The sequence below is a fragment of the Trachypithecus francoisi genome, unplaced genomic scaffold (genome assembly GCF_009764315.1).
Source record: "Trachypithecus francoisi isolate TF-2019V2 unplaced genomic scaffold, Tfra_2.0 Lachesis_group10, whole genome shotgun sequence".
In the NCBI taxonomy this organism is placed as follows: domain Eukaryota; kingdom Metazoa; phylum Chordata; class Mammalia; order Primates; family Cercopithecidae; genus Trachypithecus; species Trachypithecus francoisi.
Window position 1 is genome coordinate 56,675,756 of NW_022681455.1, and position 24,532 is coordinate 56,700,287.

Genomic DNA, 24,532 nt, shown 5'->3' on the forward strand with positions numbered 1-24,532 from the left:
AGTATTTTATTTAGAATCCATCAGCAAAGCTCCTCTCTCTATCCTTAATGCCATCATTTTCAAGAGAAAATAATAATACATTATACATTTCCTGCATCTGTCCTAGTCCAGCTGTGGATAAAGGTGGTCTCCACCTGCAGGTGGGCACTCAGCACTGGCCCAGTGTCATCCTTGCGCACTGCAGTACTCAAAAAGACACATGACTGTGGGACACTACTTCCAAAGGGCATCTTCCTTCTGCCAAGCTCCTAGACACAATGCTCCTTTTGAAAAAATTATGGTGGAAGTAATAATCTGTAGGTATACAGACCCAGAATAAAGAATTTCTAGCTGAGAGTGGTGGCTCATGCCTGTAATCCCAGCACTTTGGGAGGCCAAGGCAGGCAGACTGTTTTGAGCTCAGGCATTTGAGACTAGCCTGGGCAACATGGTGAAATCTTGTCTTTACGAAAAACACAAAAAGTATCCAAGTATTTTTGGCTCATGCCTGTAGTCCAAGCTACTCGGGAGGCTGTGGCAGGAGAATTGCTTAAGCAGGGGAAGGGGAGGTTACAGTGAGCTGAGGTCTTGCCACTACACTCCCACATGAGCGACAGAGTAAGATCCTATCTAAAAAAATTTTTTTAACTATTAAAAAAAATTAATTTATAATGCTAAGATCCACTTTGTAAAAGTCATTTGTGACTGTCATCTGTCAGAGAAATAAAATTGATCTGTTTGGGGAAAAGCTAGAGGTCATACTTTCTCCTAATCCCTCAGTGTATCATTTCCAAATCCCTTATTTCAGAAATTGCCACTCTTTTAAATGAGCAGAAATAAGAGGAAATAATGGGCCAATGAAAATATGGGCCAATGAAGTCTATTTAGAGTCAATTTAAAGTTTATTTTTCATGACTATAGATAAACATGAGGCTGCACTGACTTTTGAAGGACACACTTATATTAACTAAAATTTCCTTTAACAGAACAACCATCAACTGTTCTTAGTTATAATTAACGCCATTATCTGCATTAAGAAGTATCTAGGGTACTAGGTCTAAATCTGACTTAGTAATGTTTTGGAGAATTTAAAACTAAAGAATGTCTACAAAAAATTTTTTTTAATTTGCCAGGTGTGGTGGCATGTGTCTGCAGTTCCAGCTACTTGGGAGGCTGAGGCAGGAGGATCACTTGAGCTTGGAAAGTTGCGGCTCCAGTGAGCTGTGATCACTCCAGTGAGCTGTGATCATGCCACTGCACTCTAGCCTGGGTGACAGAGCAAAACCCTGTCTCAAATATATAAATATGTATATATATTTTCAAAAAAACTATAGAATATAAAAATACCAAGGGTTTATAATCCATATTTCTTAAAAGAAACTTATTATCCCAAGGAATCTTTGTTAACCTTTATGTACCCATTTTAGTTGTCTATTTAATGAGGGGAAAAAAAGGGAAAAGGATATTTTACATCAAATATATGTATTAAAATTACTTGAAGCTTTTTGGTATAAAGCACCAAATGCAAGTGTTTTCCCACATCTCCCACATATCTTCCACATCCCACATATATAGTATGTAAGACGATGAGTGAATACTTTATTTCAATTGAGCAACGTTTCAAGTATATACTCTGGTCTGTAAACTTCTCCAAGGAAGAACCTCAAATAAGGAACACTTGCCTCATATCACAGCCAAAATAACACAAGGCACTAATGCTTTCCCCTATTTAGTCATGTCAACAATGTCTATTTTAATAGATGACAAGTAAGTACTGATGCAGAGCTAGATAAAGTGGGAGCTAATATTAAGATTGGATGATAGCCCTTGAAATTTCTAAATGTCAGACAAGAGCAGGAGGGCAGTGTAGGAAAGTATTCCTTGAGAAAAATGCTTATCTTAGCGGAAATTTATTTTTTTAATACAGCAGCAATCCCACTGCTATCACCAGCAGCAGCAGTATTAAAATTTACACCCCAACTACCAACATCCTAAGAGTTTCAAGTGGTACAGTCCGATAGATACCAGGGACATCTCCCAAGCTGTGGCCATCCAACATAACACTAAGCAGTTGGGATACAGAAGACAGCCCGTTAAGACTAAAGAATTCACTAGGATAAAAGATGGTATCTAGAATTTCCAGTGATTGACTGTAGACACTTCCTTATGAGATGGAAAAGACCCAGAAAAGCACAACTAAAATCAATAATCAAGAATGTTAATATCCTGGTTTGTATTTTCATTGTTCTTGAAACTTTTTTTGTTTACATCTGTAAGAATAAGATGACATATCTTTATGACATGGAGTGCGTGGATCTACTCCAGACATAAAACAGAATGACTATGCTCTTCAGCTATTCTCATTGTAATAATCAGGAAGCAGACCTAACTACTAGGAAAAGCAGTATACTGAATTCATTTACTAAAAATAAGAACAATATATATCATTCAGGCTTTGGAATTAAACAGCTTCTTCTGCCACACACTAACTTTGATTCTTTGCGCAAGTTATTTAATCGTTCTGATTTGCATTATAGTGGCCTATAACAATGTGAAAATTAAGGTAAAAATTAAACATTGTGTTAGGTAAACTGTGTCAACTCAGTTAACATCCCTGCTATTATTATTATTGTTAAACCAGGACTTCTGCGAATACCTTTTGCATAGAGAAGGGAGGTTTCCCAGCCTTCTCTGCATCTTTCAATGTCTTGCTGATATTTGATACCCATTTCTGCAATTCTTTGGCTTTTTCAACATGCTCTTTCTTTTCTTCTTCCAGTGACTTCTGACAGTTGTGAGCAGTAAGAAAAATATACACTCCATTAAATGACTTAGCTATTAAACTGACCTCTCCATAGCAAACAAGAATGTAAAAATGTTTTTTTTCATCACACACAGGTTACTAAAACATTTTATTCATTCACTTGACCATATTTGCCATGTCACAAAGCAGATGCACCTCCAAAATGTTTATGGTAGCAAAGAAAGCTATGGCATACATTCCTTAATGATTGGTTTAACCTCCCAGCTGTTTCATCAATGTCACAAATTTTAAATCTCAACTTTATTCATGAGGCACTAGAAGATCTTTGAATTGCTGCCTTTGCATTAGCATTACAATCATAATTGTACTGACAAAAAGGTATCATAGAAGGCTGACAGAATACAGAATGTCTACTATACACATAAGGAAAACACACAGAATGAAGAAAAATCCTTCCCCTCCTCCAACACACAATATTCATAATGTTAGCTTTCAAGTGCAAAGACTTAACTAGAAATGAGATGTTGTGGTAAATATTTTAATACGCAAAGAAGGTCACTACATACAGAAAAAGGCAAAACTTTTTCATTTTTTTAAGCAATCTAAAACACGGCAGCTTGAAGGCTGTGGGAACGAATTTATATCTTTCTCTTTGATTCCACGGTGCTTCATGACGTGTTCTTTCAGTGAGTGCAATGTATCATTTAATAAATGATCACTATTCAATGAAGGGGAGTTCTGAAGAAATGATGCTGTGAACTTGGAGTTCATCAAGTTTATCCCATATTCTATGTAAAAAAAAAAATCATTTTAGTGTGGCCAAGTTTCAAAAAGCCATTCTCAAGGCTAAATGAAACCATTTGAAGGGCATTAAATCTTATGTAATTTTCAATTTAAAACTTACTCTACTTTGAGCACTCAGCAATTTGCAGCCCTCAAGAAAGAGCATGTTACATAATTCACAGACTGCATACGTAACCGATATGATCATACTTTGAAAAAGTGGCATGAACCAGCCAGCATCACCCCTTGCACAGTTATTTAAACATGTCCTGTTAGGAAGAATAGTAGAGGCTAGAAATTCCTGTCATCAAGGGCTCAGATACTTCTAACAGTTTAAGTCCTGTGTGGAAATCAAAATCAGCTTTTTCTAAGGCTTCTTTATATGTCAACTTTCTTTTTGTCTGAGGACATATTATATTTCTGACATATGACTTTTGATCTTTGAGTTTTGTGGCAATGAGGACATCTATAATACCTACTTGGAGAGCCTCTTCTATTGATAATCGAGAGTGACCCTGTGGCTCTATCAACCCTCCTGTCAAGTACTGAAATTCCAAACATCGGATTCCCATTTCCTTATTTATAATATTTGCATTCACAGCTTCCACCACTGACATCATTTTGTTAGTGATGGGATGGCCAATCCCTGTGATTACTAATTCACACTGTCGCAACTGCTGGGCAAACCCCTCATCAACCAGGCCTCTATGCAAAGCTTCGGCTACCCGGTACTTTTTGCCAGTAAGAGGATCAATTATGCCCCCTGTACTGACTTGGGCTTCAAGGCATCTGAGGGCAGTAATCCGATCAATCAAATTTCTACGGGAGGCTTTTAGTACAGAGATCCTTTCCCCACTAGCAGTCAGCCAATACCCTGCAATAGGACTGTGCAAATCTTTCTTGGGAACTAACCGGCTCAGCAAAGAATCAGCAAGTTCTGTAAGTGTGATGAGACCTTCCTGATACTTTTTGACCAAGGCTTTGTCAATTGTTCCCTGCTCTATAGCCTCATTAATATTGAAATTTAATCCTGTTTTAGTATCAGTCAGCATATGAGAAGAATGCCCATAGGATTCAAAAAATGTAGCTTCCTTCCACTGATATTGCTGCCCTGAAAGTTCAAGATATATACTTTTCTCAATCAGGTTTCTCTGGAAAGCCTCATAGGCAGTCAATTCTGACCCTGTTTTAGTATCTACAACAGAAATTCTATGAGTTTTTTGGACATTGAGATTGGAAATGTTCCTCTCCCCAAATGGAAACAGAAAGCATTGGGACTCTACATCAAATACACACATTCGCAGTAATTCTGAGTAATATAGAGCTTGCTTGTTATTGGGATTAAGGAAAACTCTTGTGTTGCTGGATGGCTCATGTAAAAACTGTAAGATGGCATTATTCAACAACCCCTGCTGCAGAGCAATTTCTGGAGGAACACGAATGCCTCTCACGGGGTCAATGACACCCCCGCTGGCAATCTGGGCTTCCAAGATATGTTTACCTTTTTGTCTGTCAAGCATTCTATTTTCCATAGCTTGAAACACTGACAATGTCTTAGAAGAATATGAATATCCCACAGCTGCCTTCTCTGCCTCAAGAAGCCTAATTCTGAATTCGGGGTCAACAACTCCTTTAAGAACTGCATCTTCAACAGAATATATCTGACCTGAAATGGGATCAATTATAAAACCTGTTGCAGCCTGAGCTTCTAAAAATGCCAAAGCCATCATTTTGTCTATTATGATTCTCTTGGCCGCTGAGGCAAATGAAATCTTTTCTTTTGCAGATTCTAGGTAAAGCCCTGCAATTGAGGTGGCTTTCGTCAGAAACTTATTAAGAGTTTTCTGAACTTCTTCAACAGTCTTAAGACCGAGTCGCAGCTGCTCAATTGTTCTCATGTCCAGAAGCTTAGCTTCCACCAACTGCCTGGCAGTCACAGTGTGCCTAAGCCCTTGGAATTTAAATTCATCATCCCTAACTGAACATGCATGATCACCATCAAAGTTCTGGAAGGTCTCTGGTTCTAAGCCCTTCTTAAGGAAATCCCCTTTCTTGAGTCCACCAGATGCTCTGCACCCTTCAAGCAGCCATTCTTCAGCACTGGGAACTGGGTTATTTTCTTGTTTTAACGTTGTGACTTCTGTATGTATATCATACTGCTTGTTCTTAGCTATCTGTAACAGGAATTTATAAAATGTTAAAAGTCACCTCAAGAACATTATGTCACTTTACTCATTCTCAATCCAAACATAATTCTTTAAATTACAAAGATGAGATTAGTGAAAAGAAGAAAAATTTCAAACCAAGGAGGGTTCATGAATAAGTATCATATTATTTTCAGAGTCTGAATTTTATCTTAGATGACAATTAAAGGTATTAAAATTATATCTTTAAAGACTAAGACAAAAATCAAGCCACAGAATATGTTAGAAGTTAAAGCTAACTGCTTGGTTCTTCTAGCTTTTTTGATAGTCACGTATTTCAAAATGTATCTCCACAGATATAACAGCATATCTACTACATCCGTATATTTAATCTCAAACATTCAAAAGTTAAAGTGTTAATTTATAATAAGGATTCAAGTAAGTTACCAGAAAAAGTATAGCATTATTTTTCTGTCAGAACTACAAAGAGCCAATCATATTCAAAACTGTTTTAAAAATTTAGTCTAGGAGAGAAAGGAAACAAATGAAGAAATTTGACATTAGGTAGCTGATAAGGTCTCAGAACACAGAGCATACCTCTAAGGGTGTCAAAAGCTTCACCAGTTCCATTTCACATGTGTTATCTTGATACCTAACAGGTGGTCTAGAATTGTTCAGGGCTTGGTCTCTTATCTTCTCAATTTCAGATAGTCTTGTAATAGGCTTTGTCTCATCAAAAGTTATCTGTAATTCGGTGCTTGTCTGAGAAAAGTACTCAGAGTAACACTGCTGGCTTTTCTCTTTCTCAAGTGGAGGCCCTGGTGGCTGGAATTGGACTTCTTTTGGTATTTGTTCAACAACCCGATGTTGCCTCTTTTCTTCCAATGGCTGTGGTTCTTGAGTCCATCTCAACAGAGGGGATCTGGGTGTTGGGTGACGGTGTCCAGTGTTTCTAGAGGACAGCTCTCCAGAGTGTTGGCACTCCTTCACTGTCATCTCAAAATCTGGTTTGAAGGTACAGTCTTTGGCTGTGTTCTTTTTTTGAATTTCACACTGGAGCAAAACTAATTGATGTTCATGCTCTTTGATCTGCTGGTCCATTTTTTGCTTCAGGTTTTCAACCTCACACTTCTGGGCTATCAGCTCATCCTCAAGTTTCCGACATTTTTGGTAATGATTTGCTTCCACATGCTGCCCTTGCTGCATTTGTTCACGATACTGTTGAAGCTGTCTTTCAAGTTCTTTAATGTTTGTTTCACAAAGCTTAGCATTTTCTTGGGCTCTACAGTTTTCTTGTTGAAGAGACACAAAGTCAAGCTTAATGCCTGAAATATCATTTTCAGTGATGACTTTGGACTCCATTAATTTTTCCATCTTCTTCCGAAACTCCTCTGCTGACTGTTTGAATTTATCAGATTCTTCCTGAAACAGAACCATCTTTCTGTGGGTCATCTGCTCCTCTATGGTCTTTAAGTGTAACTCATCTTGTACTTTTTTCAACCTGCTATTTAACTCTTGCACCTGTGCTTGCTGTAGCTGAACTTTCTGCTCCCCACGTCGCTTCTCTTCCTTGGAAGCATTCAGCTCCGCATTCAGATTTCTAACTTCTTTCTCGGTATTCTGGATGATAATGTTCTGTTGGTCACACTTTTGCTTAAATTCACTTACTAAATTTTGACTTTTCGCCAGGTCTTCTTCTAGGCATTTAATTTTTCTTTGAAAATCCTGCTCTGTTTTTGTCTGTTTATGCAAGTGTTCATTTGTGCTGCGTAGCTGATCTTTAAAACCATCTGCCTGAATTTTCAGTGCTTCACATCTTTGCTGGATAGTTTGTTTCTCTAAAACTATATTCTCTGATTCTGCCTGAATTCTCCGCATCATTAATTTGGTTTCATTATTCTGCCTAGTAAGCTCCTCGACTTTTTGTTTTAGCATTTCTGCACACTCATTACTTTTCTCCAATTCTTCATTGAGCCTTTGGATTTTATCATTATTTTCTTTTTCAGCTTTGATATTTTGAAGCAACTGCTCATGGCTTTTCTCAAATTGTTCTTTTAGATGATCTGATTTTCTCTGGCAGATTCGTAGTCTTTCCAATTCTTTCTCATCTCGAAAAGAATGAATTTGTGAATTTAAATGCTGAATACTCTTCTCAGCTATGGCATGTGCCCTTGTGACTCTGTCTACTTCTCTTTGTAGCTTCCCTTTTTCTTGATGAAGAGATTCTAATTCTAACTGATAATTATGCTTTATTTTCTTGAGATCATTAGCTTCTTGCATGGCTTCTTCAGCCTTACCTGTGGTTTGGTTCAATTGCCTACCAAGCTCTCTGAGTTGTTGAGAATACCCTTTCTCTGCCTGATCCTTCCTTTCCAACTCCAACTTAAGGCATCTGAGTGTATTATTTGTTTCATCTAGTTTATCTTTTAGCAAACGAGCCTTTTCCTCAGATGACGTTTTTTCAAGCTGGAGGGCATTAAGTTCATATGTCAGTTCTCTCATGTCTTGTTCAGCCTTTCTATTGGCAGCTGTTAGTTCATCTACCTGCTGTTTGAGTTCTTCTGCTTTCTGTTTGTCATGTTCTTGCTGGAGACCTGTTACTGCCCTGCATGATGTAGCCTGCGTGATCGCACATACTGGCAATGCATTTTCTCTACATGTATACTGAATTTCAGTTATTTTTCTTCTTGCTTCCAATTCAATTCTCTGCTTTTCTTTCAACTGTTTCTCTGCCACCTGTTTCTGAAATGCAAAGTCTTTTTCCATCTGCTTTATCAGCTTCAAGAGTTCTTCCTCATTGTCTCTCTTTCTTCTTAATTCTTCCGTTAATTTATTTTTTTGTTGCTCCAAATCATTGAGACTTAAATCTTTTCTTTTAAGATGGTCTTCCAGTGTTCTTCTGGTGAAGGTGTTCTCCTCCAACTGATTCCGAAAATTCAGGAGGTTCTCTTCCACGGCAGCTCTTTTGGCCTCGGCCTCTATGGTGAGCTTCCTCACCCGCTCCAGTTCTCTTTCAGCGGCTTCCTTCTCTCTCACAATGGTTTCAAGTTCCCTGCGGTACTGCTTGGCTTCACTTTCAGCCCTTATCTTCTGCAGAGAGATATCTTCTACATTTCTCTGCTGCTTTCTCAATTCATTTTCTGCAGCCTCCCTGACCTTCGGAAGTTCTTCCTCTACTCGGGATTTTTGTTTCTTTAGTTCAGCTACCATTCTTTCCAGCTCACTTATCTTTCCTGTAAGTTTGCTATTCTCAAGCACTGTTGCCTTCTGACGCTGAAGCAGATCTGAATATGCCCCATGTTCAGAAGTCTCCTTACACCTTTTAATCTACAAGAGACGTTTTGAAAGTGTCAAGCCTGTTCTGTTCAAAATAGCTTACAATGTATGAATCAATATTCATAAAAGTACTTACAAAACCAAGTGAACTCAAATGCAGAACAAGTGCTATCACCACCACCACCAGCAGCATCACCTTCTTCAGAGAGAAAGCTTCAGAAAGTCAGCAGTAGAGGACAAAAAATCCTTCACGACAGGTTTTCTGAAGAATATCTTTTTGTCCCTCAGGAATAATTGTATTTTAAAAATTAGCTAGCTTAGAATTTTATAACAAGAAGGGAACTTACAACAGATGAGGAAAGGGAGAAATGAGGAAGAGAGATATTCTGCAAACCCACATTGGGTGAGTGACAAAGTGGGAAATAAAACTCTCACAACGGTGCCCTTTCTTCTCTTGCATGCAACCCTAAGAGGTAGGAAGAACACCCAACACATAGGAACCAAATGACGCTAAAGAATTTAGTTTTCTAGCCTGATAGAAATTAAAAAATGATACTTACATTCCCATGTCTTATGGTTAAAAAAGCAAAGCACAGAACTTGAGAACAGAGAGCCAAATTAGGAAATAACATGGGGAAGAGGGAAAATTATATAATAACTTGAAATTTGTAAAGTCAGATCCCTTATTTGTTTATACTTGCCATATTATGACAATTATAATCATCAGAATTGCTAATGCAAAGACAGCTACAGTCCTGACGGCTTTGGAAAAGATGTGCTTCATATACTCAGAGATTTTGTTGCTGTTGTTAATAACATGCCTCATATGAATCACTTTGACAAGTACCTTTAAATACTCCATAAATATAAAGATATTTGTTAAGTATAATAGCTTTTAAATATATACTTAGGGATTCAGCTCCAATGTATAGAAAAAATCATAAGAAAATTTTTTTACTCTTCTAGGGACAGAATCAATGTCAGCTGGGAGGAGTATGCTTTACACTGATTACAGAACTACATGATCAGGATTAGTTTATAATTACAATTTAATTTCTCTTTATTAATACTCTAGTGTTGTTAGTTTTGTATCATCAACTCAAGATCACCATAAAATAATTTAAACAGGAATAAAGAAATTATTTTAGACAGATTTGTTTTCATTGAGAAGCTTTGGTGAATTTCAAGAATTTAATTTCTATTATAGACCATACATCTTATTTTGCTTCCTCTAATTTCTTGATCTCCAATAATTTTGATGAGAATTTCAGTTGTTTTCTCCGCTAACCTAAATAAGGTTTCTAATAATAATTCATGCAGAAACAAATCTCATAACCTGTTATCTCCAACACTCTATTTTCTTTATTTTAGTATCAGGGTCAATCCTGTGACACGTGAGCATTTTATCTATTTAAATACTAAGTTTTCAATATTTCTTGAGGAGGTTATTTCTAAAACAGTCTCAGTTCCTTATCAAACCTCCTTTAAAACGTAGCTATTGCTAAGAAATTCTGAGCCCTTTCTTTTTCTTGGTCATGCTCAGATTTAAAAAAACTAAAATTTCCCTCAGAAAGAAAGAATCTGTTGTTGAACCCTCAATGTCTTCATTAGTCAATGCAATGATTTGTTAAGAATCTATTCTGGGCATGGTGGCTCACGCCTGTAATCCCAGCACTTTGGGAGCCCAAGGTGGGTGGACTATGAGGTCAGGAGTTCAAGACAAGCCTGGCCAACATGGTGAAACCCCATCTCTACTAAAAATACAAAAATTAGCCTGGCGTGGTGGCAGGCACCTGTAATCCCAGCTACTCGGAAGGCTGAGACAGTGAATTACTTGAACCCAGGAGGCGCAGGTTGCAGTGAGCTGAGATCGCGCCACTGCACTCCAGCCTGGGCAACAGAGGTCTGTCTCGGGAAAAAAAAAAAAAAAAGAATCATGTTGTCTGGATAACTCCTGAGTTTTTTAGCATATGTGAGAAAAATTACTAGAAATAATTTAGTCCAATTGCTGACTTGCTTTCTTGTGGATCTCAAACTTAATTGCATAAAAATAACTTCCTTAACTTTTATCTAAATCTTCCTCAATCTTGCCCTTTAATCACAGTGATTAATACTTTGCATATTTTGTTCTCAGCAGACTAAAGAATCTCTCTTTCATATCTAATATCTATTACAGATATTTTTAGTAACATTTCTTTTAACTAAATCAGTATTACTTCTGAAATTAACTTGCATCCATCTTTGATTTTATGTTTATTATAGAAAATTCTGCTTTAAACCAAGGTTTTTCATGTGGGTCTTCAAACCTCAGTTGCAGAAACACCAATCTTTTGAGTCTAAAAATTGAGCTATGTATCTTTTACATGACATTCCATTAATGTAATCTTAAGTGGTAGTTTTTTTTAACCTATTTTAAATTATAGCCTTCGCTTGTTCTTCCATAACTATATTTGCTGGTTTCAATTAATTATAAATCTTTGACATTTTTAAGGATGACAATAATAACTTGCATTCAATTACGGCCTTCTAAAATATTCTTTGTTTCTATCAATTGCTAGTATTCTGCTTCATCAGAAAAATCAAGTAAGTGGCCCATATATGTATAATCAGATACGTACTATAAGATTTTATTTTATATTTAACTACTGCATATACAATTTAAAAGATCTGCATACCATTTAAAATGGAATAAGATCTCTCAAAAACTAAAAATATAAGAAAATTATGGATGTTCTTTCATAGATGAAAGATGCATGCAATTAAGATGGTCACAAATATCCTGGTTCTCTTAAGCACAAAGGAAGAGTGTTATAAAGTCTTGCAATTAGCTATGTTAGTGATTTAGCTGCAGAAAACTGTTAACTCTGAACAGACTAAAATAGTTTATAACAGTGGTCACATTTTTAGAAAACTGAGAAAGTAACATCCAATAGATGTTTACTGCTGTTTCGGCTCTCATATGAACGGAGTTACATTAAGCATAATCACCTTTAGAATTTCAATAACAGTCCAATTTAAAATGGCTAATGTCCCACAATTTATTTATTTCAACATTCATTCTACTATTTTTGTCTGTTCTGGGGAATAGAAAGTATATCAAGATAATAAAGCATAGCATGCTCCCTTTTACATCAGATACAAGAGCCTTTGGTGACCACTGATTTTTATAAATAACTCCTTACTCTTCCTATTTCTGAATATAATTTTTAAATGCAGAATCAAAGCTGCAGAAGTTCTCCAAATCAGAATGGCATTTAAATAGCCTTTTTAAATGCCATGTGCTATATCTTTTTGGAAAAAAAAAAAAACCCAAACTCCAAAATTCTTAAAAATATCATTTTGTAAAAACATCTACTACTTTTAAATTAGCATCTTTACATTATATATAATAATTTTAACTTCTTGAGATACAAATTAATTTAAAATGCTTAAGACAAATGTGTTAATGTAGTATTCCTGTAGACATCATACCAGCAGTAACTATACTTCAAAGAAATATACTTCTCAGCTGTGAGAAAGCTGAAAAATATTCTGCCAAACTGACAAAATTTCATAATTTATTTAAGACATTAACCCCACCATATTAGAGTCCCGAAGTGAAAATGTAAAGTCATGAAATGAAATGACTTTCTATTTGAGTGAATCTTAAAGACAAACCAAAATCCTAGGCCTTCAGTCGTTTTCACTGTAATTTTATAATTCAATATTTATTTGTACATCTGCTACTAGCCACATAAATTTATCATGAAACACATTTTGCTTTCCCAAACTATACTGCAGTTACTGCTCATCTCTAGCTCCTTTATATTTACAGGCTGCTCACTGTTAATGATTACCTCCTCCTCTTCCAGCCTCTTCAATGAATCACCAGCAAATTTAATATATTGTGTCATGAGAGTGACCAGGGCAGTATACCGAGTCCTTAGGTCCATGAACTGCAAGTAAGGAAAAAAATAATAAAAGCATTACCTCCGTTACTCTTAATAAGTTGAATGAATTTTGAATAATAATTACATTAGGCTTTTAGACAGCAAAACACACAACTCCCCCATAATAAATGGCAAGAATGAGCTTATTACCATTGTGCAAATCATAGTAAAGGATAATTCTCTTCTAAATTTCACCATGAAGTACATTTATTTATCTCTATAGTTAATAATTAATCTTAAATAAAAATTTATAAAGGGTTTTTAAAAACCCTTAATAGAATGTATTGTCCTCGGTACAGACTTTCTGTTTGGGATGATGAAAAGGTTCTGGAAATAAACAGTGGTACCAGTTGCACGATATTGTGATATACCGCAATACCATTAAACTGTACATTTAAAATTGTTAAAATGGTCTAAGTTGTATACTATGTATGTTTTATCACAATAAAAAATAAAATTCAAAAAGAAAGTGTTCTTTCTTTTATGCCCTTTCCCCCTCTTTCTCTCATACTTTTATTACCTCTTGAATAATGAGATCTGCTGAACTCTGCATTCTTCGGCGTTTCACTGGAGATTTTTGTTGTGAATCTACCATGGCCCGGTAGGTCATTGTTTGTAATTCATAGTCCTGTATAAAGGAGTCAATAAAATAAAATGAACTGAAGCAAAGTACTAGAGTTTCATTCTACAGTAAGTTAACACAGATAATTAGAACCTAGATTCACTAAATTAACTTTAGTGATTTGACATAAATCATTAGAACCTAGATTCATTAAATTAAGTTTAAATACAGAAAATATAGTCGTGTTTCACATGACAATATTTCAGTCAAGGACAGACTGTATACATGATGGTAGCCCCATAAAATTATAATGGAGCTGAAAAATACCTATTGCCTAGTTATGTCACAGCACAATGCGTTACTCACGTTTGTGGCGATGCTGGTGTAAACAAATTTACTGTGCTGCCAGTTGTACAAAAGTATAGCACATACAATTATGTTCAGTATGTAATACTTGGTAATAAATGACTATGTTACTGCTATATATTTACCACACTATACTTTTCATTGTTATTTTAGAGTGTACTTCTACTCATTTAAAAAAAAAAAAAAAAGTTAACTGTAAAACAGTTTCAGACAGGTCCTTCAGAAAGTATTCCAGAAGAAGGCATTGTTGTCATAGGAGCAGACGACTCCGTACATGTGATTGCCCCTGAAGACCTTCCCGTGGGATTTGGAGGTGTAAGACAGTGATATTGATGATCCTGACTTTATATAGGCCTAAGCTAATGTGTATGTTTGTGTCTTAGGCTTTAACAAAGAAGTTTAAAAAGTTAAAAAAAAAAAATTAAAAATAGAAAAAAGCTTACAGAATAAAGATAAGAAGAAAGAAAATACTTCTGTATGGCTATACAATGTGTTCACTGCTTTAAGTTAAGAGTTATGACAAAGGAGTCAAAAGGTTAAAAAAATTACAAGTTTATAACGTAAAAAAGTTACATTAAGTTAATGTTAATTTGTTATTGAAGTTTTTTTTATAAACTAGTATAGTCTAAGTGTACAGTGTTTATAAATTCTATAGAGGTGTACGGTAATGTCCCAGGCCTTTACCTTCACTCACAACTCACTAACTCACCCAAAGCAACTTCTAGTCCCACAAGCTCCATTCATGGTAGCTGCTCTATACAGATGTACCATTTTTTATATTTTATTCCCTATTTTTATTATACTTTTTCTATGTTTAGATACACAAATAGATACCATTATATTACAGTTGCCTACACTATTCAGTATAGCAACATGCTGTACAGGTTTATAGTCTAGGAGCAAGAGGCTGTACCATATAGCCTAAGTGTGTAGAAAGCTGTAACATCTAGGTTTATGTGAGTACACTCTACGATGTTCACACAATGAACAAAATCACCTACCAACGCATTTCTCGGAACATATCCCCTTTGTTAAGCAACACATGACTGTACTGCAAAATTACATTTTTAATAATTTATCCAATCCTGGAGATGTTTCCAAGATGGGGACAAAATCAGAAACATGTAGGGTGGTCAGGTAATTTCCCAAGTCTGTTTGGAAGCTCATGGAAATATAGGTAACAGTAGTGTAGCCCTATGCAGCCCCCCTTTCCCAGCTAAGCAATGGAACTATGGATCTGGAAGGCTAAAACTGAAAAGTTGTCAATGATAACTTTTCATGCTTAGGAGCATGAAAAATGTCCCCCTAAGTGAGGAAGTTAGAAGTTCTCCCATGAAATACCCTAACAATGTTAAAGAAGAAAGAAAGACAGAAAAGTGATAAGAAACCAACTACAGAGCTGATTATTGTGGTGGCTGGGAGTGGCAGGGGTGTACACATGTGAGAGAGAAGAAGATGAATGAATTGGGGGGCTATCATGTGACTAATTTCACAAAGAATTATTAGATAAGTGTCAAAACAGTTCAAATGAAGATTCTTTTTACTTTTTAACACTGAATGAAATGACTTGTATGGCTTTGAAAGTATATGTAGAATCACATACCTGAATATTAAATTTTACTTAAGTTAATGAATCTTCCTACCTTCACCGTAGCTGAGTACTGTTCTGCATATTTTTGACACTCGTCCATTTTGCTCTGTTTCATTTCTATTTCAGACACCAACATCTATAAACATACACAGTTTAGAAGAAAAATTACAAGGAATTCAGCTATTCTACTACATAAGATGCTCAGTAACTAAGACATATCTACACCACTTCACAGTATAGCCCCTTAGCCCTTTGCACTTAATATGCAACTTGACTTATGGGTAAATTACAAACTTCCAGATTAAGCCACAGAAGTGACCCACCCCATGTTGCTTTCAAAGCAGAAATTACTAAACTCCTTAGGAATTATCCAAAAGCAGACTCGATGCCCTTGGCCACCACTTATTCCTGAAAAAAACAGAGGTAGCTGTGACTGGCCCCTAAAGATAGAACAAAAATCGCAAAGCATTCAAACTTTCTGTCAAATGTGGTATCTAATTTTCCATAGATAACCATTTTTACTTATTTAGGAACCCAGAAAACTATTGTGGCCAGCAAAGTGTCAAAGAGATTTCTATACCTATGATTAAATAAATTATCATCAGGAATTTGGAAACCATCCCAACACTCTCCACTTTTGGATTACTCATGCTTTCAAAAATTACTTCCAAGAAATAAAAATAAGTCATGTATGCAGGTTTGGGTTGCAAGATTTTAATATTTTTAATATACTCTCTACCTTCCTCTAAAGAGTTGACTTTTTCATTTAACATAGGAAAGGAAGATGAGGAGCATGACTGACCAAATGCAGACATAACCTCAGTAGAGGGAGTTATTTTTACATACCTTCTGTTGATTCAACTGTGTGGCTAGGGTTTTACTATTTTCAGGCTGATTTTCCTGAATCTTTCTCTGAGTAATTTCAACCTGCTGGATCCAATCATCTAAAGGGTGGTAAGTATCTCTGTAGTACTTCAGTGATTTGCCAATGCCCTCTAAGTCCCGTAACCTAAGAGAATAGTAATGGAATAGTCACAGTGTCCAACAATATCCATCAGGAGGGTGGAAGATGTAGAGATAGGAGAGACAAAATAACTGGACCGCAATGCACTAAGCACAAGAGGGGTATGTATAAAGAACTCAAGGCTGCAGCACCCTGAGACACATCTCCAAGAGCATTCCTTGTTGGCTTTGGGTTGAATATAAACATTCTGCTCCTTGAATTGTGCAATTTAGTGACAGTGATTATTATAGGAACAAGCCCAAGAGGCTAAAGCTAAAAAGCAAGAAAAGTGGAAACTTAACCATAATTATTATTAATTACAGTATCTTGAATAGTAAGGCTTGCATCAAATGGCAGTTCAGTTTTGAAATAACAATAAGGTAGTCCAATGAATGGTTCAACATGGTCTCAAACGGTATTTTCCAGAAGTTGTGATTACATACTTGTCTCTTATGATTTTAAAAACCACCACATTAAACCTATGTATCATATTTGTCAGAGATAACACATATTTGAACATAATTTTATTTTTCGAGAATGGCACTGTATCATAAGAGCATTTGATTTGCATTAATATAATCATGAAAATGAACAAGAAAGGACAAAAATTCATTTATTTTAAGATGAACCCTAAAATCTTTTTTAATTCAGTAACTGAGCAAATGATTTTGACTTTCTTGTATCTTCAATTACAATGAACATTAGGGCATTTCCATTTATTTACATTTCTTAAGTCCAGTATAGAAGCTACACACAGCCCTATCACATACATGCTTCATGCTCTTACTAAGTCATGGTTATTTGAATATTATAAGTTGGTAATAATTAGAGAACTACATTTTTTTTTCCTTCAGAAAAGGCGAGCAGATTAACTACATAAATGCTAGAATACATGAATAGAAACAGAGTTGAAAAAAATGCTTATTTTGAAGTTAAACGTCTTACTAAAGTCGTCCAAGAAAGAAAGAAATATGGCTAAGTAGAGATATTGTAATTAACTATGGAAGTAAAAAACATAGCCTCATGTTTAGATTTTACTCATTTACCATAGATAGACATTAAATCTGTGCTAAAACTGAACAAAAAAGGATACTAACCTGTTGTCAATCTGCACATGAACATTTTGCCACCTTTCAACTAATTGATCTGCTTTTTCTTTGTGCCAGTCAAAATCAAGGTCCCGTTCTTTATACGTTTTAAACATTTCATCACTAATGGCTTTAGCTTTCTGCAACTCATCCTCTAATGCATGGAATACCTGTCTCTTTTCATCTACTTCAGATCTCCATTGCTAAAATACATTAATTGGTAAAAGTTATAAAAATGTTAACCAATCACTGGGTAAATACATTATTTACCTAATTACAATTTATTTACAAATGACAGGTAGAAAACAAGATAAAGGAAAGAATGTCTTTCATATACAAGATGTTACATTAGTTCAAACCTTACAAAATTTTCAATATTTGACTGTACTCTGATTTTTTAATGACAATTTTATAAAGTTCAGCCTAATAAAATTTGTATATCAACAAAATAAAATATATTCCATAATCAAGTTTGCTACGTCCAATAATAAAGTAAGTCTTTTCATTGTCTGCTTTTAAGTGCCTACTAATCCCATTGTTAAAAAGGAATACATGCATTAAAAATCACTGAGATAACTTTCAAAAATTGATTTGCAATAGTTTCAACATTGCTAAATAAATACATATAGATGAGTTGAACTACAAGTCTTTTTCCTTTCTCCGATTAACTTTTCTATTTACCTCCTTGATAGCTTAAATTAACTTCTTTTCTAGCAAGTTATCTATCACAAATAATTTAATGTTTAGCTTCGACTCCTCTTGCTACCAACATGAATTGACTATCAAAAGCTACTGTCAAAAGGGTTCGAACTTCAAATGAGAGCTCTCCTCAAGCTAAAATGATTGAAGATACTTATTTAGAGTAAGCTGTGAGATCATAGAGACACAAATGGAATAAATCCATTCAAAAACCCAAGATATTTAATGCTTGATGTTTGAAGATCTAAGTGCTAGAGATATACCTGTAGAATATGATATTTAAAAATAGCCAAAAGTGAATCTCATACCTTTAAAGTACTTATTAGATTCTCAATATTATTCTTGTCAGCTATAACTGCTTCTTCTTCACACAATTTAGTTTCATAGAGTTTTACAAGGGCTTCTGCAGCTTGAGTGTTTTTTAACACCAAGTTAACAGTTTTTAACCTTAAAAAGGAAATTAAACAATAGCCACCTATTGTTAAATGTTTACTTTTGCATAATGTAGTCCTGAAGCACCATTATGACACATGACATAACATGTTCTTCACGTTGGAACACTGATACATTTACCATGAAACTAACATTTTTCTGGCTTTCTTCTTAATAGAGAGTATGTGCTCCAACCCATCCCCTGACCCACAAATGGTATTCAGCAAGAGATTGCAACATAAGATGGTTTCTTTCTAACTTTGTTTAAGTATGAGACGACAATTCATTGGCTACAACTGCTGAGCTACCCAAATTACATGCAAAATGTGGGAGGACCATACATTACATGCTAATGTCTGAAGCACACCCACTATCAACATAGAGAAGTGTCATCACTCCATAAAAATAACGTATTTCTTTTTTTTTTTTTTGAAACGGACTCTTGCTCTGTCACCCAGGCTGGAGTGCAGTGGCGCGATCTTGGCTCACTGCAACCTCCACCTCCCAGATTCAAGCAATTCTCCTGCCACAGCTTCCCAAGTAGCTGGGACTACAGATGCCTACCACCATGCCTGGCTAACTTTTGTATTTTTAATAGAGATGGGGTTTCGCCATGTTGGCCAGGCTGGTCCTGAACTCCTGACCTCAGGTGATCCACCCGCCTTGGCTTCCCAAAGTGCTGTGATTACAGGCATGAGCCACCGTGCCCAGCCAATAATGTATTTCTTAAGACAAAATAAAATGTAATATTTATATTAATAAAAAAATTTTAAATTAATACTAAATAAAAATGAGAGTTGTATGAAGCAATTTATATATTGAGATAGCAGTTACATACTTATCTATGTAAGTGGAAGACATAGAATAGACTTGGTTCATGTTCTGAAGGACCACATTAAGCTCTGATCGTAGGGTAGGGACTGATGAAGAGGCTGCTGCTTGACTGAAAAACTCCTCACACTTATTTGTGATAGTTCCCAAATCATCTTTAAGTCGTTCCAGCTCTTTCTTTAGTTTCTATAAAACAGAGAACAAACAAAGGTATCAGGCCATCACCTGTGATTAGGTGTTTTTCTTAAACTAGTTTAAAAACACACATTTCACATTAAGACCAATGACTTAGAAATATACATATTCTTTGCTTTTTATCAAAGAAACCACACCATGGCATTCAAGTTTTACAATCAATAATTCCTTTACTACTCATCTCCTTAGGCTCAACATCTAACTTAGTACTTTTGCACACAGCAGGTGCATAATGACTTTTTTTTTTTTTTTTTTTTTGAGACGGAGTCTCGCTCTGTCACCCAGGCTGGAGTGCAGTGGCCGGATCTCAGCTCACTGCAAGCTCCGCCTCCCGGGTTTACGCCATTCTCCTGCCTCAGCCTCCCGAGTAGCTGGGACTACAGGCGCCACCACCTCGCCCGGCTAGTTTTTTTTTTTTTGTATTTTTTAGTAGAGACGGGGTTTCACCGTGTTCGCCAGGATGGTCTCGAACTCCTGACCTCGTGATCCACCCGTCTCGGCTTCCCAAAGTGCTGGGATTACAGGCTTGAGCCACCGCGCCCAGCCGCATAATGACTTTTATTACAAGTCCTTATGTCCTTCATCACAATGAAGGTGAGAGTGTACATATTCTCATGTTTACCTGAGTCAGAGGTAGACTGAATCCTAGTTTATAATCAGCAATAATTACATAATCAGACCTCACCTCACACTAGACTGGCTAGTGTGAGTGTACAAAACTGAACATTAAGAAGTCACAAGAGATGATACATAAGGTCATTAAGAGAGTTAGTTTTTTTCCCAACATATTTACAGCTCTCACCTCTTGTTCTGTGATTCTGAACACACTTTCATGCAAGTCATCTCTTTCCAGGGGGGTTCGAATCTGTCTAATCAGCCGATCTTCACAGTTCTCTAACCTAAGTCTAATGTTTCGAACTTCAGAGATGTAGAGGTTATAAACTGACTCCTCTTGCTCCTCTGTGAAAATAAATATGATGTTTAGAAAGACCTTGTTTTCTATCTCTTAGAAGCTTCTGTTTATGTTTTAATATGACAACTTTATTATTACTGGGACATAGCTAGTCAAGCGAATAGTTCCTGTTTTCATCACAAACCCATTCTAAGGGTATAAATCTTAAAACATATATCTTAAAATTTAAGAAGAATTAATAAAATTTCCCAAATGCCATTTGAAGTACCAATTTCTGATTAAATGCTGTCCAAAGTAATATGTTGCTATTTTATGTTCACAAAAATGTGAATTATATTAGCTACAGATTAATTACAAAAATCAAATAAAAATCCTTAACAGTAAAAAGTAGGTGAATAACATTTAATGTTTACAATTTTTTAAAAATAGAATATTACTAATAGAATTGTCTCTAAAATCAAAAAAGTTCAAAATAAAATCTTTATCTAACAAAAGTTAACTAGGCAAAAACCTTTTGCTTTAATCCTTGTATAAAATCCAAGTTTGGTAAGTGGGAAAATAATTGAATCTTTTCTGAAACTGAAGGATTGCAAAATAGTGAAAATGATGAAAAGTAAGAATTCGTTGTTTGTCCAACCAGTTGGTTGGCACCTTTTATTAATTCATCATTTGGAAACAAATAAATCCCTTCTTGAGTCTTCCTACCTCAAACATGCTTTTACTGTTCCAGCAATTGTGTCTACATATCATAGGCTGAGTGATACGCTATACCTAAGATTGAGATTCCCATTGAGAGCAAAAATTAGCCAGAACTAAACACCTATGGGGAAAAAAGGATAGGGATCCCCATGCTTTACCTCTTTCTGCAGACTTAAGAAGTTCTTGATAATACTGCTTACATACATTAACCTCCTTTTCCAGTTGTGTTATATCTGAGCCTGAAAAGATTTGGGACTCCTGGCTATCTTCCAGAAAATCTTCAAAACGAGATTGTAGATTACTTAGAACTTGCTGATGTTCACCAGGTAGCATTGTCTTTATCTAAAGAAGACCAAAGACCCATGTAATTCATTCTATTACTAATAGATTTGAATGGGATACACTTCAAATTGGTTGTATGGTATATGCCAATCTAAACGAATAATCATAAATAGAAACATTTGAAATTAACTGTCTTTTTCATTAACAACTTTAGTGTTTTTTTTTTTTTTCTTTTGAGACAGAGTTTCACTCTCGTTGCCCAGGCTGCAATGGTGCCATCTCAGCTCACTACAACCTCCCCCTCCCAGATTCAAACAATTCTCCTGCCTCAGCCTCCAGAGTAGCTAAGATTACAAGTATGTGCCACCACATCTGGCTAATTTTGTATTTTTAGTAGAGACGGGGTTTCTCCACATTGGTCAGGCTGGTCTCGAACTCCAGACCTCTCAGGTGATCTGCCCACCTCGGCCTCCCAAAGTCCTGGGATTACAGGCGTGAGCCACCGCACCCGGCCAACAATTTTAATGACAAAGAAAAACAAGTCTACAAAACTCAATAAATGAAATCAACTGCACCCATTAATGTATATCCAACAACTACATTCTGTCTCCCCATCTCACAGTAAGCACTGAATGAAATTTGTGATCTCTGGATTTCCTCAATTCTTAAAAAGTGCCTTATATGCATATAACAAATATTCACTGAATAAATGAATATTAGCATGGATTTGCCGGACTCCATCCTATTCTACAGCAAATACAAATTCCACCACACATACGAAAAGGCACACACATTTTTGGACATATTGGGTTGACATATAGATTCACACTTACTGAAGCCACATTGCTGGCTCGAATTCTATCAATTTCATTGATGAGATAATGCCAGGATACTACACTCTTCATGTTTATGTGAGACTCATGCCAAAGAGTCAGGACATTCTGATACTGTTGCTCAATTCTGAAATACATGAAAAATAACTCAGATTAATCTTTTTACTCCCTCTGAAAACACACTGCAATTTTTCTTTATGTGTGAAATATTCCTTGTTTATTAGTTCTAGAGACTTCTGATCCTGTGGGGCGTTGACAAAGTATTAATTGTTTCTTCAACCTTCAGAGAGCCCCCAAAACTAGATCAGTGTTTTCAGCTAATATATAACAAACCTGTTGGCAAAGTCTACCGCTTCTTTGTTTGGCGGAGGAACGGTGAAGCACACAGATGGGACCATAGCCTCATTCCCAGTAGGACTAATGACCTTCCATTTAGCACGATGAGAGTTATTCGCCAAAACACATTCATCATCTTTGTAAATGGTTATCTGGTTTTAAATAAAGAGCAGAGTAACTCAATGAGGTCACTGTTAACTGTTTTCCATACTCAATCTTAGGATTTTTTTTGTTTTATGAGGTGGGAAATCATCACTAATTAGCAATATGATCTCATTTACAAAATATATGAATAATGACAGAAACTGGTGTGTTTCTAGGAGTTGCAAGTACCTCAATTTGTCTGTAGTCACAGATAGCTTTGATTGGAATAGAAGTTTTGAGTGGACAGTCAGAATTCCTTGGCTTCAGTTGAATTATTGTTTTTGCTTTTCCCATTAGGCTTGCTATTGTGCTTTTGTACTGCAGAAGTTCTTCTTTCTCTTCCTAGGTAATAAACACAGTGAATTTTAAGAAGTAAAAGACTTATACTCTCCATGCCTTCAGCACTTCACACAAATTAAACTTCATCAGAAAAGTCTTCTCTGACTACCTAGTCTAAATTTTCAATCATTCCCCCTCCACTCTGTCTTGTATCCCTCTTCCTTTCTTTGGTTTGTTTGGTTTTCTTTTTCTTCTTTGACATTTACGCTACCTAACATACTATATAAATTTTACTTATTTATCCTATTTATTGTCTAACTCCCTCTCTAGTATGTAAGCACAATGGTAGAGATTCTTGTCTGCTTTGTTCACTGCTGTAGCTCTAGAACCTAAAACAGTGCCCAGGATATATTAAGAACTTAAAAAGTATTTGCAGAATGAATGACTAAACACACACGTGTGTGTGCGCACACACACACACACCACTATAAAACCATCTTAAAATATCAAAGCTGTCACATAAAAAAACACTTTTGTTGTATCTGTTGCCAAAAGAATACTAAAACTGAATGTGCAAATGTGTAATTGAATTAGTGGGAAATGTCAAGAGTGCCAATAAAATACAAAGCTCTGCTCATATAAAACACTAATGTAATCACTTATGCATACTTATAAAATGCATAGGTTTTGTATTAGTACCATTGATTCCTGAACAAGGTCTTCTAGCTTGTGAATGCTGCTTGATCTATCACAGCTGTACTTCCGCTGAATGGCATCTTTTAGATTCCTTAAGTAATCAGTAGCTTCTTTGGCATCATTGAAAAACTAAGGAAAGAAGAAACCTGGCAGTTAAAGTATGTTAAATACCAGCAAAGCACACAGTTGTCACCCTCCAAAACCAAGGTCCTATGTGTACCCCTCATAAGTGAGAAGAGAATAAAAGCACAAGATAGCTTAATAGTCACATCCTTCCTTGAATCAAAGAATAACCCTTGAAGTTGAATGGTTACGAATGAATATACTAAGTGTCCAAAGCTTATGTGTATACGATGTTTTGACTCTTTTATTTTGACTGAAGGTCTGTTTTAAATTAGGATTTAAACAATTTTTAAGTAGGAGTAAAATTCCAAGAATACTTAAAAACTTCTATGATTTTAGAAGTTCAGCGGTTATAGATGGTTGATTCTCTATATGAAAACAGTTCCTAAATAAGAGGCACACTTGTAGAGTAGAATAAAGATTTTAGGATATCTTGAGATTTTTAAAGGATTCCTGCATTAACAGAATACTTCAATCTATCTCATAGGACATAAAACCAACTCTTCCAGCCTACAAACAAAACAATTCAAATTATTTATATATATATATATATATATATATTGAAGTTATGATTTTACTGAAGTT

At 35.7% G+C, this 24,532-nt stretch overlaps 1 protein-coding gene across 20 annotated transcripts in view; it reads right to left on the reverse strand.

The window, feature by feature from the left end:
• Positions 1-24,532, reverse strand: part of DST (dystonin) — a 506,627-nt gene that overhangs the window by 154,664 nt on the left and 327,431 nt on the right. For 19 of the 20 annotated variants that reach the window (XM_033217522.1, XM_033217521.1, XM_033217502.1 and 16 more), the window contains 14 exons: positions 23,828-23,953; positions 23,039-23,191; positions 22,703-22,857; positions 22,370-22,496; positions 21,413-21,596; positions 20,445-20,602; positions 19,455-19,633; positions 18,493-18,631; positions 17,495-17,688; positions 16,241-16,403; positions 15,447-15,530; positions 13,396-13,503; positions 12,783-12,881; positions 2,636-2,764 (listed from right to left, as the gene is read on the reverse strand). In XM_033217522.1, coding sequence (XP_033073413.1) covers positions 2,636-2,764; positions 12,783-12,881; positions 13,396-13,503; positions 15,447-15,530; positions 16,241-16,403; positions 17,495-17,688; positions 18,493-18,631; positions 19,455-19,633; positions 20,445-20,602; positions 21,413-21,596; positions 22,370-22,496; positions 22,703-22,857; positions 23,039-23,191; positions 23,828-23,953 — 1,998 coding nt within the window. Of the gene's footprint in view, positions 1-2,635; positions 2,765-2,876; positions 5,701-6,267; positions 8,998-12,782; positions 12,882-13,395; positions 13,504-15,446; positions 15,531-16,240; positions 16,404-17,494; positions 17,689-18,492; positions 18,632-19,454; positions 19,634-20,444; positions 20,603-21,412; positions 21,597-22,369; positions 22,497-22,702; positions 22,858-23,038; positions 23,192-23,827; positions 23,954-24,532 lie in introns of those variants that run through there. The other variant, XM_033217520.1, reaches the window with a different exon arrangement.